The following is a 17,776-nucleotide window of genomic DNA, read 5'->3' on the forward strand; positions in this document are numbered from 1 at the left end:
GTCAGACGGAAGACAAATCACCCGCTAGAATTTATACAACTTTTACATCCATTTATCTCATAAATTTGAAGACTAAAAAGCAAAGCTTCCAGTTTTCACACAACAGCATGTTCCCGTTTATTAGAAGACATCTAAAGACTTTATCAATGTTAAAGTAGTTGGATGAAGAACATTTTCATGAAAAATAAGCTTGGTGGTAGGTCAGAGTGTAAAAAATAACAGAGGGAGAACACAGTTGACCAGAGGAGACGATGAAATGTGTATTTTCTAGGATTTGAACTCTCCTCATATATTTGTTGTGTTTTATATATATTAAACTCACATGATCGCATTTCTCCGTACAGCCGTCCCAGCGAGATAATTTCCCGCAAACTATCTTTTCTCCCCTCACAGCACTTTATCTGACTGTTTCTTTTTTAGGAACTGTCTCATTTTCAATTTGCATTTTCAGCTGCTTTTGTGAAGATTGGTTCAGCACTCCATGGCTTGAGTTCTGATAAACTAATTATGTATCTAAATCAGTACAATTATATGACATGGGGAAAATCAACTGAGCAATTATAATAAATTAGGCCGTATGCCGCCGATGTGCTATTTAGAACCCGCTAAAGATAGATAATGAGTCCCCGGAGACCGTTATCAGGCAGCAACTCAATAACAAATTTAGCCAATTAAGATTATTTGTTTGTTTTTCTGTTGGAGAGATTAAAAAGTAAAAAGGAACAAAGAATATTATGAATACATAAGAATTTACCGATTAATATATGGCACCATTACACTGCCCAAATGATATAAAGTGTGATATGATATAATATAAAGCATACGTTTGTAACACATGAAGGGATTAGTTTCTGCTGTCTACTGTCTTAAGAGCTCTTGCCCTCTTCTTCTGTAACAACCAATCAAGGATCATTGTTCTGATTTTGGCTTTCGTTGACGACTGTGTGTTTTGTTTCCAGACCAATCGGTGATGAGGGAGGTGCAACGCCATTTAAAAAGAGAGTTTGTTTGATAAATATTCAACATTTCCACCCGACTCCGGATCACAGAACACAGAGGGACATTCAGCACTCTACAACAGATGTGAGTATACTGTAATTAAACAAAATGTTTTGCTAAATATGCATTTTACTTCAAAATGTCAAAGCATTTACTGCTGTACATACCAAATATTAGTGCAATCTCTTTTTCTGTTACCTGATACTAATTATTGATTATGAAGCTGATAGATCTCCGCGTGCCCAGCGGGGCCGAAAGAGCAAACAGAGTTTTATATATTCATCTAATTACAGCGGCAAAAAACAAGATGTATTAATCAAACGCACAAATACCGATCATCTTAGTTAAACAGAAAGAAATATTAGAATATTAAACACGAAAATCATAAACAACAAACATCATAAAAACGGATTTTTATAAAATTGTCAGTATACCTCAAATCATTTTTTGCTGTATTTCTTGTATTTCTTCTTTCTTGCTTTGTGCTTTGTTGAAATTCACAAAATAGTAAAACACTAGACGCCAAATGAAATACCGCTCTACACACAATTTACAGATTAGAGACGTAAAGTATTAATGCATTTCATTTATATGGACCTTTAAAGAATACGTTTAAAAGTCATTCTAATATGACAATCTGAACTGAATATGTTGAGATGCCATTAACGGCGATTTGTGTACCACTGATTTATCAGTCCGACGGTTATTTTCCTGCTCAAACCTTGTAAACTATATCTGTGTATAATTCATTAAGAAGTAAAGTTTTAAAAAATATGTTAAATTCAGTTCAGTGACAAGCAGATGCACTTTAATCAATGAATTCCACTGTGATGTCCTTTTCCTTTTCCTGCTCGCTCTCTTCACCTCCCCACGGTGTCTGACCCTCCTCTCCCCTCCCCCTCCATCTCTGCTTGCTGTTGAAGCTCCATCCTGACTGCACTCATGACCATCTTGGTTTCCGGGTTTCAGCTCCGCAGGTGCTGCGACTTTGAACGTCTGTTTATCATCAACATCGCTCTGTCTCCGCTCTCTTCTTTTACTTACTGTCCTCACAAACCCAGATGTCAGTTATAATAAATAATGCAACATCATTTATTAAATCTCATACGTTTCTATCTTCACATGTTCACAGTCCTTGATCTTTTATAGATACAACTCAAACATATAAACCATTTGCTTTGAGTCATTTCTCCTTGACACACTTCACCTCAGATTTGAATGTTTCTTGTTGCTTTTCTTGAGGTAACTGACTCAGACGGATGAGCGTAACATTTTTAAAGCATAAACAGACTTTTATCAACGTCTGTGCCGGTACAGTAAAAGATACTTTTGTGAAATATTCATCCTGGTACTTTTATGTAGAAGGCCTTAACTCATTTTCACGGGTCATTGCGGATCGTTTGTGAAGAGATTTGTTTGCCTCTAATGGCGAGACAAAGAGACGTTTGAAGATATTTTTTGGGCATTTCATGCATTTACTGGATAGCTATCAGAAGAGAGATGACAGGAAACAATGGCAGCAGGAGGAGGAATGACATGCAACAAAGGTCTCTGGACGGACGCAAACTTGGGACATTTCGTTCATGGCTGGCGCCTTGACCCCTCGACCTCCAGGGTGCTCAAACTTTTCTATTTCTTACCACAAAAATATTTGTCAACACCAAATATGAAAACTTTTAAGGAAATGCATAGTTAAAAAATTATTTTTCTCATTCTCATTATATATCATTTTGTGAGTTTTTGAAAGTGCAAGTAAGAAGCCAGCGCTCATCGTGTCTACTCACCTATATGCATTATTTCATCTTGAGGCAAAACACCTAATAAACATTAATAATAGAGTTCCAATCTGCATTGATTTTGATGTTAGATTTATTTGGTCTGTGCGGCTACATTCACGGTCTTTCAATAAAATGTATCCATTTATTTATGAATTAGATTGATTTTGATCTTCGGGGGTTTAATTCAAAATTAAATCTGATTCATAACCTGTGTGTTTTATTTCAAAGGGTCAAATCAATACAGGAGCAACAATAAAAGAAAATGTGTTTTTTGCACAATGATATACTGTACAAACCATAGAGATAAAAAAAAAGTGGAGGAGGAGAAAGAGAGAGAGGGAGAAACATCTACCTTTAAACCACAGTCTAGGTGTGCTGCTGGTGCTGTGGTCTCTTTTCTTTTCTCTTTTTAAGCGTGAAGAGATCCGTCTTTCGTGGAACAGGGGAGGAAGAGAGGGGGTGTGAGAGGCAGAGAGGGAGGATTGGGATAAGAATCTGCACCTTAACTAAATCAAGGCCCACCACAACCCGGCGCACGCCCTGTGTCTCTTCCCCCCGACATTTGTCTGTTTCTTCTCGTTCAGAAACCCACCACAGGCCGCCCACTCTCAACTCTGTTCACTCGTTTTCTTTTATCCCCTCAAATCTCTCTAAATCTGAGACCACCACAAACCAAACTTTGCTTCCTGCTGAATGATTTCTCTTTGCAGCAAAAGTTCATACACATACGTAATAAGACAAAGTACGGTAGTAGTAAACAAGATTCATTTACTTTTCAAGTATTTTGTTCCAAATCTGTCAACAACTTCGTTCACACTGAGGGCTCTGATGCTTATTTTATTTATCTTTAATTCATCTTGATTCATGGTCTTCTCTGATCTTTACCAGTGCAATGCTCTTTTAATTGGACTAGAAATCAAGAAATCTGCAAAAGAGAGCAGATCACATCCATTCAAACGTCTTTACAACAGCACTGAACTTCTATTCAAATCAATTTAAACATTCATCAATAGTTTTATTACATTTTTGTGATGTAGTTTAAACTACTGTGAACTGCATTGTATGAATGAGAGTTGCAATACAAATAAAGTGTATTATTATCATCGTACAGAATCTATATAAATGTGTTTTCTGTATTTTTCTAAACTAACTTTTTTTCAGACGTGTGACTAAAATGAGGAACGTAATTCAATCCGTCGTCCTCCTCCTGGCTGCGCTCACGTCTACAACAGGTGAGACACACTGATGGCAGATGATTTTATTTGTTTCACTTGAGGATAGTTTGGTTTTGTGCAGCAACAAATAACATCCTTCTCACTCTCTTAGGGGCAGTAGAGAGGATATATGCTCAGGTGGGAGAGACGGCTACCCTTAAGCCTCCAGGGCATATTAATTTACAAGGGAAGTATGTGTACTGGTATGTAGAAAAAGAGGATGGCGTTCAGCTTGCCTGGCGCAATAACATGGGCGGATCGGGGACCACTTCAGGTGAACAGTGCATTAAGCTATTCGCAGATATAATGAAATAAAGAAAGGTACTTTTGACAGTAACAATAATTAAATTCCTCCCTTGCAGCTGAACCCTGGAAAGACAGGTTGTCCTTGTCTGACGCTTCACTGATCATCAAAGACATCCAACAAAAAGACTTTAGGACTTTTTGCTTGAAAGTCAATGATGACCCTTGCTTAACATATAAACTTCTCAAACTCACCGGTAAGAGTTAGAATACGGTGACATGATCACTTCAGTCAACCTGCTACATTTTCATTTGAAAGGCCTCTTGTACTTTTTTACGTTAGTACTTTAAGTAGTTGTCACGGGCAGATATATTGCGATAAAATCCAGTGTATGCTTTTATAAAATGTGTTCTGTAAAGTAAGTGTAATTGTTATGTTTTCCATGTTTTCATGCTGTGGGTTTTATTTGTCAAGCTCTACAATCTTTTGTCTTTTCAAAACCCAGTGAACAAACTCATCAACATGGTAGTCAAGCTAAACGACAAGGCCGTTCTCTTACTTAAGAACCTTTTGGGAGGTTTTTACCTAACTGCTCCTGTATTTCTATTTGTTTTAAACATGTTTAAAAAAAGTCAAACCTTTAATCATTTTCATCATTTCCATTCTGTTTCCTAGTGAGTGTGAACCCACCCTCTCCTCTGCTGCCTGGGGACTCACTGTCTCTGTCCTGCAACCCACAGTCTCTTTCGGGTCACAAGGACCCAGAGATACAGTGGCTGAATCCCTCGGGAGGGAAAGTTAAAAAAGGCCAAGGACCACATACTGTGAGAGTCACAAGCCAAGACAATGGCCAGTGGACTTGTGTTGTGACATATGATAAGAAAGAGAACAAGGCCATAGTTTCTGTTACGGTTTTGGGTAAGTTACTGTGTATGAGCATGTATGCACTTGTTTTACAGTAGTGTACCCTCAGCCTGAAGATAACTTTGCTATTATCTCTCTTTTCCTTCCTATTTAGACCTCTCCCCAGCTCCTTTACATCCTCAATATACATCTAAATCCTGGCCTCTCACCATCCCGTGTTCCCTTCCTGCTCACATCTCCTGGGATCAACTCGAAGCCAAGGAGATCCAAGATGTCCGCTGGGACTTTGTCCCTGAATCAGGCTTGAGTCCACAGAGGCTCTTCTCCCTTTCTCCGAAGGATCCACTGACCTGGGAGGCAGACCAAGACAGAGGACTGCGCCCTGTACCAGACCCTAAAAAAAAAGATCTGACTTTGACCAGAAATCGAGGGACAGAAGAAGACGAAGGAGATTACGTGTGCGCCCTGGAATTTAAAAATGGTGTGACTCTGAACAGGACTGTGCACGTAAAGGTGCTGCAAAGTAAGTCGAAATAAATTGATTTGTACAAGCCTAGCTCTGTGTTGAACTCACATCCGTCATATGAATTATTTTTTTTTTTTGCTTGTTCTTTTGTTATCGCAGTGTCCTCATTTATCTTCTTGACTTCCAGTTTCTTTTTTCCTTCTTAATTGTCATTCAGAAGTTGGAGACAGTCGTTTATTTTCCTCCTCGCTGCTTCTGCTCTGTTGTACCGTGCAAGTGTTTTCATCTCTCTGCTGCAGAGTTTATTTGGAAGTGTCCCTGGTGTGACATTTTTAATTCAGTGGCTAATACACTTGTCTAGCTCCACTTGTTTTTATAGAGTATGCCAAGCTTTCCCTCCACCATTAGCGTGAGATAACACAATGGATTTTAATTGGACTCTGTGATCTTAGGACTTATGGTGTAAAACAAAAATTGCTCATTTTTATCTGAGTTATTATTTAACCAGGAACATTGAAACAAGTCCACCAATCTGATTTCAAGAAAGGGGGCTATCTTGCAAATATGGGTCCCCAGATTTTCTCTTCAACCCCCAAGTTGTACTAGATCCCTCTAAAGTCCTGCTGCAACTTTTGTGGTTCTCTCCAACTTTGCCCCCCCCCTCGGAATCACTACCAACCATCCAGCAAACAACATTTCATTTGTCTTTGTTTATTAAATATGGTGCTGCGACTGAATGGTTGTGCGCGTTTCGCATTGATGCCGTCATGTTTTGCTGTTTCTGTTCTTATTTGAAAAAAGTGTTTTTCCCCCCTAAGTTTGGCAGGTTTGGCTGGCACACTGCAGCAACAGATGCTCAGTCAGATTCAGATAGTAAATGTAGGGGGAACGAGAGCACATGATTTATCCAGCCTGCCAAATCTTCTCATGCTCATGACATTTTTTCTTCCCCTCTTTCTGCACTTCTTCCTTTCTGTCTCTTCAGTCATCTCCTCTCCAGGAACAGAGTTAATTTCTGGCCAGCAGCTCAACCTGACTTGCAGCCTCGGCCACCCGCTGCCGTCTGACCTGCAACTGAAATGGTTTCCGCCCGAACAATCGTCCCTGTCGTCGCTGACATCTGACCGTCACCTCGCCCATCTCACCATCCCGGAAGTGGGGACGGGAGATGGCGGAAAGTGGAGATGTGAGCTGTGGCAGAGCAACGCACGGCTGACGTCGGCTGAGATAACGCTGAAAATTGGTGAGGGCAGGAAGTGAGAAGAGAGCAGGAAATGTGACACGGGCATGACCTTGTGGCCACAAGCTCTTTTGCGACAGAATCTTGGCTTCATATGAAGTGCTCTGTGTACTGTATACTGTTTGATGCCTCTCTGTTTCTGTTGTACACAGAACCCAAAATGAGTTTGTGGATGGTGGTGGTCATATGTAGTGTCACAGTCATCGTAATCCTCCTGCTCATCCTGGTATTCATCCTCTACCGACGCAGACAAGTACAGTCAAACCATTCCTATTCCTTTCTGTTCGATTGCACTGGCGTATTAATGTGGCATTAAGAGTAATGTCTCTCTCTCTCTCTCTGACATTAGCTGAAGATGACACACCTCAGGCGCCGACTCTGCAAATGCAAAACGTACGTAACAGCCATTTCCTGGACTCGTGAAATTACTCAAGACACACATTCACAGTCATCAGCACTGAAACATTTAGCCACAAGGTGTTTTATGAAGAAAATCAACATGAATCAAATCAACATCTGCACTTTGCTTTTTGTAGCTCTGTGTCTCTTTCCATAACTCAAAAAGAAACCTGTGACTTCTTTTGTGTTTCAGCCCCAAACCCAAAGGATTCTACAGAACATAATATCTCACACGGAGACATTTTCAAGAGGACATCAAAAACAATTGAATTCCTGTCCAGATAAGATGGATTTTTCTGTCACGTCCAGTAAGCCGTGAAACTCTGTTGGGTGTGTTAGTGAGGGTCAGGAAGTTTAGAAAAAAGTTTGTTTCAAAGACTGGTTTATCACAAAAAGGTATTTCACATGTACATATCAGCCATTTCTGGATTGTTTTTATATTTGTAATATAACAGAATTGCTGTATTCTTTTTCTAATCATCATTTTAACATCGTTGTTTGTGATCATTGCTTTTGATAATTGTTTCTGTTATACTACATTTTATTCACATTGTTTCTAGATATGTAATGTCTTTTCTATGAAGCTCTATTATAATAATGCACCGATAGGCTTGGTTACTTTCTTTTACACATATTAAGAAATATATTAAATATATTAAAATGAGCATTTCTTGCTACTAAATACACAAAGCAGGAACTTTTTTTCAGATAATTGTTTATTTTGTCGATCAAATTGCAAAGAGAGAAGACTTTGGATTGAGTGGTGGTCCTGCAGTGGTGTGTTGGAGCTCACTGGAGCCGGAGGGCGTCCATCTGACAGATTCGGGGATAGGTGAAGGAACAGGGAACGTCGTACCAGGTCTGAGTGTAGCTGTGCACCACCGCACAGTCCTCTCCATCCAGACCACCGGACAGGTTGTTGTCTGGCTCTGATTTCAAAACATCCCAAGATCTACACAGAAAGAGCCAAAATCAGTGTGTGCCAAAGTAAATGCAGATTGATTCTTTGTGCAGAATAAAATGTTATTTTTTGAATCTCTTTGGGGGGCATGTTCAATAATTAGCTAACTTTGCAGGGGCAGCGACTGATGTGAAGCATGACATGTGTCTGTGTGACTGATGCCCATTCATGAGAGGGAATCTTTGCTGTTTCTGGATATGCTGACTCGGATTAATGATGACGACCCTTAAATAAGAACTTTTCTTGGAAGTGAACTTGTACATATTATATTTATAAACTAAGTAGTTTTCCAATCAGGTCTTCTATTTTTTAGGAATAGGCCTTATTTAGGCAACAAATTTGTCGACACAAATTTTGCACAGGCAATCATGGTCCCCAGAGGATGAATCACACTGACTTGGCCGACCCCCTGACTAATGGACAGTATGGACAGTATTCTTAGTGCCTACAATATATTTTCTTATTATGAGAAGAGTGTTTTATTTGCTTTTAGTCGTTTCATACATACGGGGTTTTAAGTTTTGAGCTGTCCACCCATTTCCAGTCTCCTTCATTGTCAATGTCAGACAGTCCGATCCAGTAGTATGTGTACATCCCTCCGATCCTTTTGCCTTCTTGTTCCAACACATCCTAAAAAGGTATGGCATTCAAATGTATTGTGAATATTTTGTGACATCAACACATCTATTAAAATAAAGAGAACAAAACATACTGGGAAACTCTTACATGCTGTTCTTTGGTGGTCAAGATGGCAAGATGGGCGCCTATCTCTGTACACTTATTTGTACTATTGAAATAGTCGTCCCTGTCAGTGCTGAGGAAGAAGCATTGATCCTCTATGTGAAGCCAACCTTCAGGGCACACGGTGCAGTTGATCGCTGTGGGAGAGTGCATGCATAAACAAACAAAAAAAAGAAATATGCAGAATACATGTGGCATTGTCCACATCCATCTACAGAAGCCTGAAAGAGGAAAGTGCAGTACCTGGAGCTGAGCAGTTGGTTGCCAGGTTGGATAATCGGTTGCACAGGAGACTGTAGCGATTCATCAACAAGTTAAGTTTCAGCTTCAGAGAGGACACCTCTTGCTCTGGAGTGTCTGCAGCTTGAGAGGAGGCTCCCGAAACCAACAGCCCGATGAGAACATAGAGGACAGCGTGGCCTCTGATCCCCAGGGTGCCTAATGACACCAAAAGCATATACAACATTAGCGTGCATGCAGATCCACATATATGTGCACACATGGGCGTAAATATAATCAGTGTAGGCAGTGCTGTTGCACTGGGCTGCGCATGGTAGAGCAGGCCCCTCCGGAGGAACAGGCCCTTGCGAGTGATTCAGATTGCCACCTCAGAAACACGGCTGTTCAAAAAAGAAAAGGAGGATACAGCAGCAAAGCTCCCTAATCTGGATTCCTTTCCTACTTTGCACCGGGGCCCGTCGTAACTACCGTACGCAACTGGTGCACATTGTTTAAGGGTGCACTTACCTTTCTTTTGGATGAGGTGCATCATGTCCCTCGGCTCATAGAATATCACAAACTTTGGCTTCCTCTCTCTGCTCTCTGGGTATTTTATAGAGCAGGGGACAGAAAGTACAGATTTAACAAATCTACCAGACAGACTGGAAAGTTACCAGACCATGTAAACTCAGATGGTGCAATATCCTGTGGCCAAACCCCTTTGATGACCTGCCATATTGGGTCAGATAAACAAACATTTCATGATGGAACTCTGGCATACAGGTTGGGGTTTATTTTCCGTAACGTAAGCAAAGACAAACACGTTCTTTAAAAATTGATGTAAATGTAAAAAGTACACTCAGCATTAATCGACTCAGCATTAATCAACGCAGCGTGTGGCCATGTGTTTGTGTGTTGAGAGTTATTTGTATTCTCTTCGTTAGTAGAGCAGCTGCAACAATATCACCTCTTCACCACACACACACACACACACACACACACACATACCAGATGCCCACTCTGTTGCTTCAACACACTGTCAACATGTTTATGGGGGGGTTTTTTTGGCACCTAATTCCTACAGCCATTGTCAGCTATTCTTCTTCATGAAGTTTTGTTCTTCAAACCAGGCTAATTAAAGCGAGAGAAGGATTATTTAGTGTTGTTCATGTCTGTGTTTGTTTCAGTGACTACTGCGCTAAAATATGTGTGTTTGCACCATCACCACAAATTCTCATGAATCTGTGGACTTTCTACTTGATTCAGAGCTTGGCTTTATTTTCTTTGCAACACACACAGCACACACACACACACACACACACACACACACACACACACACACACACGGCACAAACACACAGCTCCCAGCTGCTTTCCCGTCACAGCCTTGTCACAGTTCCAATTTTCTTTTTTTTTATTAATGTCAGGAAGTTGAAGTTACTCAATATTTTTTCCACCTTTCTCAAAAAAGGTTTTTCTGTTCTGACTCACACGCCCACATAATGTGCGTTGTTATCTTTCGCACAACTGTCAGATCCAGAATCAGTGCTTCTCTGCAAACAGAGCTCGAGCGTGAGGAAAATACTGGGATTGTGCAATAGGGCAAGTTGACAGTGAAACACCACAGCAACAAGCAGACACAGAGCCAACAAAGTGAGGAAAGACTCTCCAACTTTGGATTAACACTGTGGTCTCTTTTCCAGAAAGAGCTGGCATTATTTAGTTGTAGATAGAGGACAGTTTAACTGAGCACATTCGTTGTAGCACTGCAGCAGTGTTGCGGGCAGGGGGACCTGCCTCGATAAATCAACCACCAGCGACAAATTTAATTTCAAGGAGAAATATCGCTGCTTGGGAGAGGAGATACCAACGCCTTTAGGGACCAGAGGAGGTACAGTACAAAGAGAGACAGAGTGTTAACAAGGGCATCAAAGCCATGGAGGAGAGAGAAAACTACAACAGCCTGCAGGAGTTCACAGAGGAGCCGACCCCTGGAGGGAACAGGCTCATTCTCCAACGCGACAACGGTATTGTTTGTTTGTGTGACAAAAGATATTGAGAGAGTGTAAGAGCCAGTGGTGAAATATCATCTACACATAAGTACAATTACTCAGTTACTGTGACAATTCTGAAATACTTGTACTTTAATTTTCCTCTTTGTAGTGGAAAGTCTACTTCACTTGCCTACATTTTATAGGGAAAATGGCATACGTATTGTCCTCAATAACAGTGGTGAAAGAAGTATTCAGATTATTTACTGAAGTAAAAGTAGCAATACCTGTGTATGTATGTAAAAATACCACATTTAAAGTGAAGGTCATGCATTCAATCTTTACTTAAGGAAATGTACTGTCTATGTATTATCAGTTAAATGTTCTGAAAGTAAAAAAGTAGCTCACTAAGCAGGCCAAATGGGCTTTATCGTTACATTATCATATATTCAACTATTGAAGTACTATCACTAATCTATGAGTATGTAAGCAGCATTTTAATGTCCGAGTGGTTGAGGTGGAGCTGACTCTATCTATGTTATACTCTGTTGTGTGGTTTAATCTAATGTACAACATCTGGTACATTTACTCAACTATCATTTTACTTTACTTGAGTATTTCTAGTTTAACTTACTTTATACTTCAACTCCACAACATTTGAGAGGGGAATATTGGAATTTCTACTTTACTACATTTATGTGATATTTTTAGCTACTAGTAACTCTACAGATTTTTTCACATTATGGAACATGATGCTGTAAAACAAAACAATATACAATAGATCAAATCTGCTCTACCTGAACAATATAGTATAAGATAGTAAGATGCTGCCTCATGGATACTTTTTCAATTGGTGGTAAAAGTGCATTTTGCTGATTATATTTCTGTACTTTTACTAACATTTTACACGATTTTGAATGCAGGACTTTTACTTGTATTTTTACAGAGTGCCATTGCTACTTTTACTCAGTAAAGGATCTGAACGCTTTGCCACTGCTGAATATGTCTACATGCATATTTAGTTTTTCAGCAAAAGACAAATAAAGTATCCACTTGACCTAACTTTCAGCAAATGTACAGTGTTATCTTTTGGGAATAGTAAAACCTATGAAGCTAAATTCTGGTCAAACGGTTCTGCTCTACAATCTCTTTTTACTCAACGGCTGCACTCTGGGCTTCACCACAGGATTAAAAATGGTGAATTGACAGCTTCCATGTTTTGGGTCTAATCAGGCTCCCAGGGACTGAAGCGGGGCGTTGAGTGTTTGAGGAGCCGGACTGCTCTCCTGATGCTTATTGGCTTTTTGGCCTCCATCTGCGCCAACATCATACTCACTGTGCTCTGTAAGTATAAACAACCTGCCCTCTAGTCTGAGTATGTATATCTGGCTGCCTGTCTCTCTCTCTGTGAGACTCCCTCTCGCTGATTATTCTCTTTTTATACCAGCTCAGTGTGCTTTTGGACACCTATAATTGGCAATAACAAAGATAAAGCGCTCCCCTCAGTCCGGTGAGGGTCATGTAATAGAAAAAGCACAAAAGTCCATAATTGTGAAATATTTCTCCTGCAGGGCCAAGAGGCTCTGGCAGCTCCGCCTGATAATGTGCTTGTGAGGACACACTCATTTAAAACAAACACCACTGGGGATGTACGTGCTTGATCTATTACCACCAGACACACACACACACACACACACCCACACACATTCATAGACAGACACAGATGCTACAGTACACATTTTAGTATCTGAAAATGATGACTTGCAACAACAGGAGATAAAAAGAAACATCTAATACATTCTATTACAACATATTGTAAGAATAATGATTTAATTCTATGAATAATATATGAGAATAATATGAATAATATATAAGAAGCAAACATTATGTACTGTATCATGACAAATCAGCCAATATTCTGAGCAGTTAAATGTAACTATTGTGGGTAGAATACATGTTTTCACTTTACTTAGGTAGACTCTTTATTTGCTTTGTAAGCAATATCTGCCACACAAAAAAATGCAGCACAATTTTAAAATACTGTTCATGGGTATATCATTGTGTTTTTGTGTAATATATGTGTTTGCCACATTTTACCTCACTGCAGCACCTGAATGTGTTTCACATCAGCAGGCTTTCCAGGAAATGGTGATATACGTCATTCGTTTTTATCAAGAATTACTCATTATTATTTAAAAAACCGCAAACTCTGATATGAACAAGTAAGCACAGCAAAACGTTACTTACAGTTAATAAAGGTAAAACGCTATAAAAGGACAGTGAGTGGCTTGACTCTCTTTTCCTCTGAACCTGATCAGTGACACCTTTTTTATCAAGTTTCCTCCAGAGATGATGTCTGTCCCTTTGACAGTATTGTTTAATAAAAGCCACATAAATACATATCTATTACTCTTCTTAGAAAACATTACAGAAACATGTTTTTAATAGGCAAAGGGGAAGTGGCGCCATAAACGGGGGAAACACAAATGTGGAAAAATATCTGGCAATGAAGCCAAAGAAAGTTCATATTGTAAATTATCTTTTTTTTTTACAGCCGCAAGGGAGCTCATATAAACTCAATTATCTCCAGTAACAGCAGCAGTAAAATCAGAGAGTCACAGACTGTACAGAGGAGATTCATGTTTGTAGAGGGAGAAATCAGTAGTGGGTGAAAACACAACAATATGACGATTGCATACGTTTTTAGTCGGGCTTCTGTTGGTGGCAATGCCGGTCCACCACTTTGGTCCTGACTGAAATCTATCTATCTATCTATCTATCTATCTATCTATCTATCTATCTATCTATCTATCTATCTATCTATCTATCTATCTATCTATCTATCTATCTATCTATCCTTCTTTCCATCCATCCATCCATTATTCCTTCCTTCCTTCCTTGTCAGTGATTGGCAGGCTGGTGCCAGGTGCCCCCCTGGACTCCTCATCTCTGGCTTTGAAACTGAACTCGGCACAGAGACGTTACATCCAGCTGTGTGAGGACTACAGCGCTCTGGGACGGAGCTGTTCAAAGACAGGTGGCGGGATGTAGATCAAACGTGCACACAACCTTCATTTCCCGCTGTCCTTAATTTACTGTTAACCCTCATCCTTTTTCATATCTCACCAATAGTTAAGCAGTGCAGGGAGTGTCCTGAAGGATGGCTTCATGTCGGGGATCAGTGTTACCAGTTCAGTAATGACAAGCTGGACTGGCTGATGAGCAGAGATAGCTGTGCAGCTATGGGCAGCCATCTTACCATACTGCACACCATGGAACAGCATGTGAGTGTGTGAGTGTGTGTGTGAGTGTGTAAGTGTGTGTGTGTGTGTCGGGGTAAAGTCAGCAAACTTTATAGACAGAAATGAACACCTGCTGACTGGCACAGGTGTTTCTCGTTCCCCTTAATTGGGTCAGTTACTGTGTTGTTTACTGTGTGCTGTCCGCGTGAGAGTGTGTGTGTGTTTCTCTGTGTGTGTGTGTGTGTGTGTGTGTGTGTGTGTGTGTGTGTGTGTGTGTGTGTGTGTGTGTGTGTGTGTGAAACATAAAGACATCTTTGCAAGGCAAGGTCACTTTGCAGGCATAGTTTAAGATAGAAAGTTAGATTGAAGTTACAAACTGAATATGCCTTTTTCACAGCAGACATTTTGACGATAGCTCTGTTTTATTCAAGTATCTCAGCCATGACAGCATGATAGTGAACCAGCATGCACAGTACCAGGAGCCTGAAACTGAAGAGCCTTCATTTTAATATTTACACTTATGCTTTTCCTACTGTGACAAGCAAACAATGACGTACATAATCGGAACACAAAAGTCTCATGCCTATATCCCTATACGCCTGCTCACCCATGGTCCACCCACAATGGTGATTTCCTCGATGTTCTTCTGATTAAACCATAGACTGTAGATTAAACCTCTACTCAGGACTGTGTAGGTGTCTACAGACTGTGCTTGACTGACACCAGAGTGATTCCCCTTTTCGCTCTGTTGGAGCGGGATGAAGTGAACCTTTATCAACCTTTGTATATATTGAGTTCAGTGACCCAATGCAACAGGCCTTTTTCACAGCAGACGTTTTGACTTTTCATATTGTAGGAAAAGAACAGTCGTAGATAATGAAATTGATGATGGCTGAATTACATTTAGCTGCTTCAGTTTCAGGGTCCTGGTATCGTACATGCTGGCTCACTGTCATCGTGACTTACTGGGACACGTGAATAGAGTGGAGACATTATTCATGTTATTAGTAACACTTTTCTTATAATGACTATGTGTGTTTAGTTTACTGTAAATAAAGATCCTTCCAAGTACATATATAATAAGAAAGTGAGTGTTTAAATTTGTGTTTTAGCACACTATTGGAAAATGAAGACATTTAGGTTGGTTTTCCCTTCTATATATAGGACTGTCAAAGTGTTAAGACATGGTCTTAGAGTTAAGATTTTAAAAAATGGGTATGGGTTAAGGATTTAAGGATTTAGTCTTTGGCACTAAGGAATGCATTGTGTCAATGATGTGTGTGTGTGTTTGTGTTTGTTTACTTTCAGGACGCTCTGGAAGAAGAAGCCAAGAAAATCGGCGGATTTGATTACCACTTCTGGATCGGCCTGTCTGACATAGAGAAGGAAGGAGACTGGAGATGGGTGGACAACACAACATTAAAACACAAGTACTATCTGATTTAATATTTAATGCCGTAAATAATTTATTAGCTTATGTTTTGTATTAAAGTTCAATGACAGAATAAACTGTCCAGGAAGAACCTAAACCATCCAAAGCTAAATAAGCTGCCTGTTTTACCTGGCCTATAGATACAACAAAATATGAATATAAATAAAATAACATAACAGTTGCAACATCAAAAGATATACAATGCAACATGTCCATTCTTGTATCAAAACCTCAGATAAGAGAGTTCAAAAATGTCATGAATGAATCACAGGCTTAGGCGAGGTGAGCTTGTTTTTCACGTTTGTCAGAAATGTTCACAGTTGTTATTTATAGCTTACCCTATCAATCCATGTTTCCTCCTCTCCATCTGTCACAGATACTGGGATCAGTGGAGCTCAGAGCCAAATAACCATCAGTCAGGAGGGGAACATGGAGAGGATTGCGCCACCTTAGACAGCCACGCAAAGGCATGGTTTGATGTTCCTTGTGAACACATTTATAAACGGATCTGCCAGATGGATGTCATTCAGCTCAACTGAATCCCAATACTACTGAAAATACTGCAAAACTGGGAGGTCTGGAACTACACGTGGTTGTGAAGAAAAAAAGTAATGATTACAGGATAACAGGAAACTAAATGCAGCCCAAAGGGTTATTCCTGACACACAACATATGCACACAGGATATTTTCTATTTTTTACTGAAGGTATGGTTGCTGAAAATCTGTTGAATTGAGATAAAACATACTAGGGGGAATTAAAAGAAAATATACATTTTATAGTATTGCACAACTTTGAGATAGAGAAGATTGTCAATATTTGACAATGACATCAGCTAGCCCAACATTGTTTGGAGTGTGCCAATTTACAATTAATGGGTCTATTGTTGAATTTAGCTTTGAATGTCAGGCTATCCGGTCTCACGTTAGAAAAAGGTCTTCATGTTGCAAAGCTGAATGCCACGAAGGCTGTCACTGTGTTCTAGAAATGTGGGCCTCTGCTGTTAATCGTTGGATTCTCAAGTAAACTCAGCTGCAAATTATTTCATAAATATCACTGTGTATTTTATATTAATAATATCTTTTCAATGTCAATGTAACACCCTGGATTCAATAGAGTTCAATGTAATAATAGATTTACTGTGCATCAATAATACAGCAAGCCGATGGCTGGTTCATGAAGCAGCTCACTAACTTCAGAGTACATAAACACATGTATAGACTTCAATATCACCTCTTTTTGTGGAGCCTGCGTCAGTTCCATACATTATTGTATCAATAGCCCTTTTCCTTTAACCATATTTGGAGTTGTTTTTCACAACACAACACTGTCTTATCTAGCGTCTCTAAGTTCTTGGTCAAACTGACTGAAAAGGAGCATCTCACAGTGAATGTATTCCAATCTAAATCACTGCTGGCCTCAGTCTGTTGGCTGACCAGCACACACTCACAGAGAAGTATAGCTCAGGCCACTGGTAGAACATTGCAAATAGACATTAAAGAATATAAGCAATGGAAACAAAAAGTAAAAGGTAAAAAATGCAATTTGTTACTGAAATGTAATACATTGATTGATATGCATTATAACAAAAACACTAGCTAAAACTGGACAAACATTAGATGAATGCAGGCAGGTGATATAAGACAAGTAATCTTCAGAAGAATACACCACAATGAGAAGCTTGGATTAAAACTATACAGTATCCTCTATATTCTTACAGCTAATAGTTGTTTGTCGCTATGTTAATGCTGTAAATGTTGTATTTGTTCCTCTAAGATCAATAATAATAGCTTTCCTGCACTATGTTAGACTTTTGAGACAAAATTGATGTCAATAAAATTGTCTATTGTTTAATAGTCTACCTTGTGTCTACCTTTTTTCTGTCTATGACATCCACATTTCCACACATCTCACATACAGGGTAACCAGTTGAAATCTCTTCATTGATGTAACTGCATCCTCCTACTGTACTGAAAAAAGCTTAGCT

At 39.6% G+C, this 17,776-nt stretch overlaps 3 protein-coding genes across 5 annotated transcripts; 2 read left to right on the top strand and 1 right to left on the bottom strand.

Annotated features, from left to right (window-relative positions):
• Window positions 1-1,044: 1,044 nt before the first annotated feature.
• LOC306700100 (T-cell surface glycoprotein CD4-like) lies at window positions 1,045-7,530 on the top strand. The gene is made up of 10 exons (XM_079165010.1): window positions 1,045-1,083; window positions 3,939-4,009; window positions 4,104-4,265; window positions 4,354-4,491; window positions 4,911-5,153; window positions 5,254-5,622; window positions 6,551-6,808; window positions 6,958-7,058; window positions 7,155-7,198; window positions 7,398-7,530. Exons 2-10 carry the CDS (start codon window positions 3,952-3,954, stop codon window positions 7,426-7,428), a joined length of 1,404 nt encoding a protein of 467 aa, XP_079021136.1. The 5' UTR covers window positions 1,045-1,083; window positions 3,939-3,951; the 3' UTR covers window positions 7,429-7,530.
• A 341-nt stretch (window positions 7,531-7,871) lies between these two features.
• On the bottom strand, window positions 7,872-9,774 carry LOC306700110 (perlucin-like protein). The gene is made up of 5 exons (XM_079165024.1): window positions 9,654-9,774; window positions 9,150-9,344; window positions 8,892-9,043; window positions 8,674-8,795; window positions 7,872-8,156 (listed from the first exon to the last, which is right to left on the bottom strand). The coding sequence occupies exons 1-5, from the start codon at window positions 9,676-9,678 to the stop codon at window positions 7,994-7,996; spliced, it is 657 nt and encodes a 218-aa protein (XP_079021150.1). The 5' UTR covers window positions 9,679-9,774; the 3' UTR covers window positions 7,872-7,993.
• A 1,018-nt stretch (window positions 9,775-10,792) lies between these two features.
• LOC306700108 (C-type lectin domain family 4 member E-like) lies at window positions 10,793-17,642 on the top strand. Of its 3 annotated transcripts, none has more exons than XM_079165020.1 (6): window positions 10,793-11,152; window positions 12,350-12,460; window positions 14,022-14,153; window positions 14,249-14,400; window positions 15,667-15,788; window positions 16,167-17,642. In XM_079165020.1, exons 1-6 carry the CDS (start codon window positions 11,062-11,064, stop codon window positions 16,327-16,329), a joined length of 771 nt encoding a protein of 256 aa, XP_079021146.1. In that variant the 5' UTR covers window positions 10,793-11,061; the 3' UTR covers window positions 16,330-17,642. The 3 variants fall into 3 exon arrangements, with proteins under 3 accessions (XP_079021146.1, XP_079021148.1, XP_079021147.1); XM_079165022.1 differs by having other exon boundaries at window positions 11,072-11,152; window positions 12,303-12,460; XM_079165021.1 differs by having other exon boundaries at window positions 11,130-11,190.
• Window positions 17,643-17,776: the final 134 nt, after the last annotated feature.

This window comes from Pholis gunnellus (assembly GCF_910591455.1).
Source record: "Pholis gunnellus genome assembly, chromosome: 8".
In the NCBI taxonomy this organism is placed as follows: domain Eukaryota; kingdom Metazoa; phylum Chordata; class Actinopteri; order Perciformes; family Pholidae; genus Pholis; species Pholis gunnellus.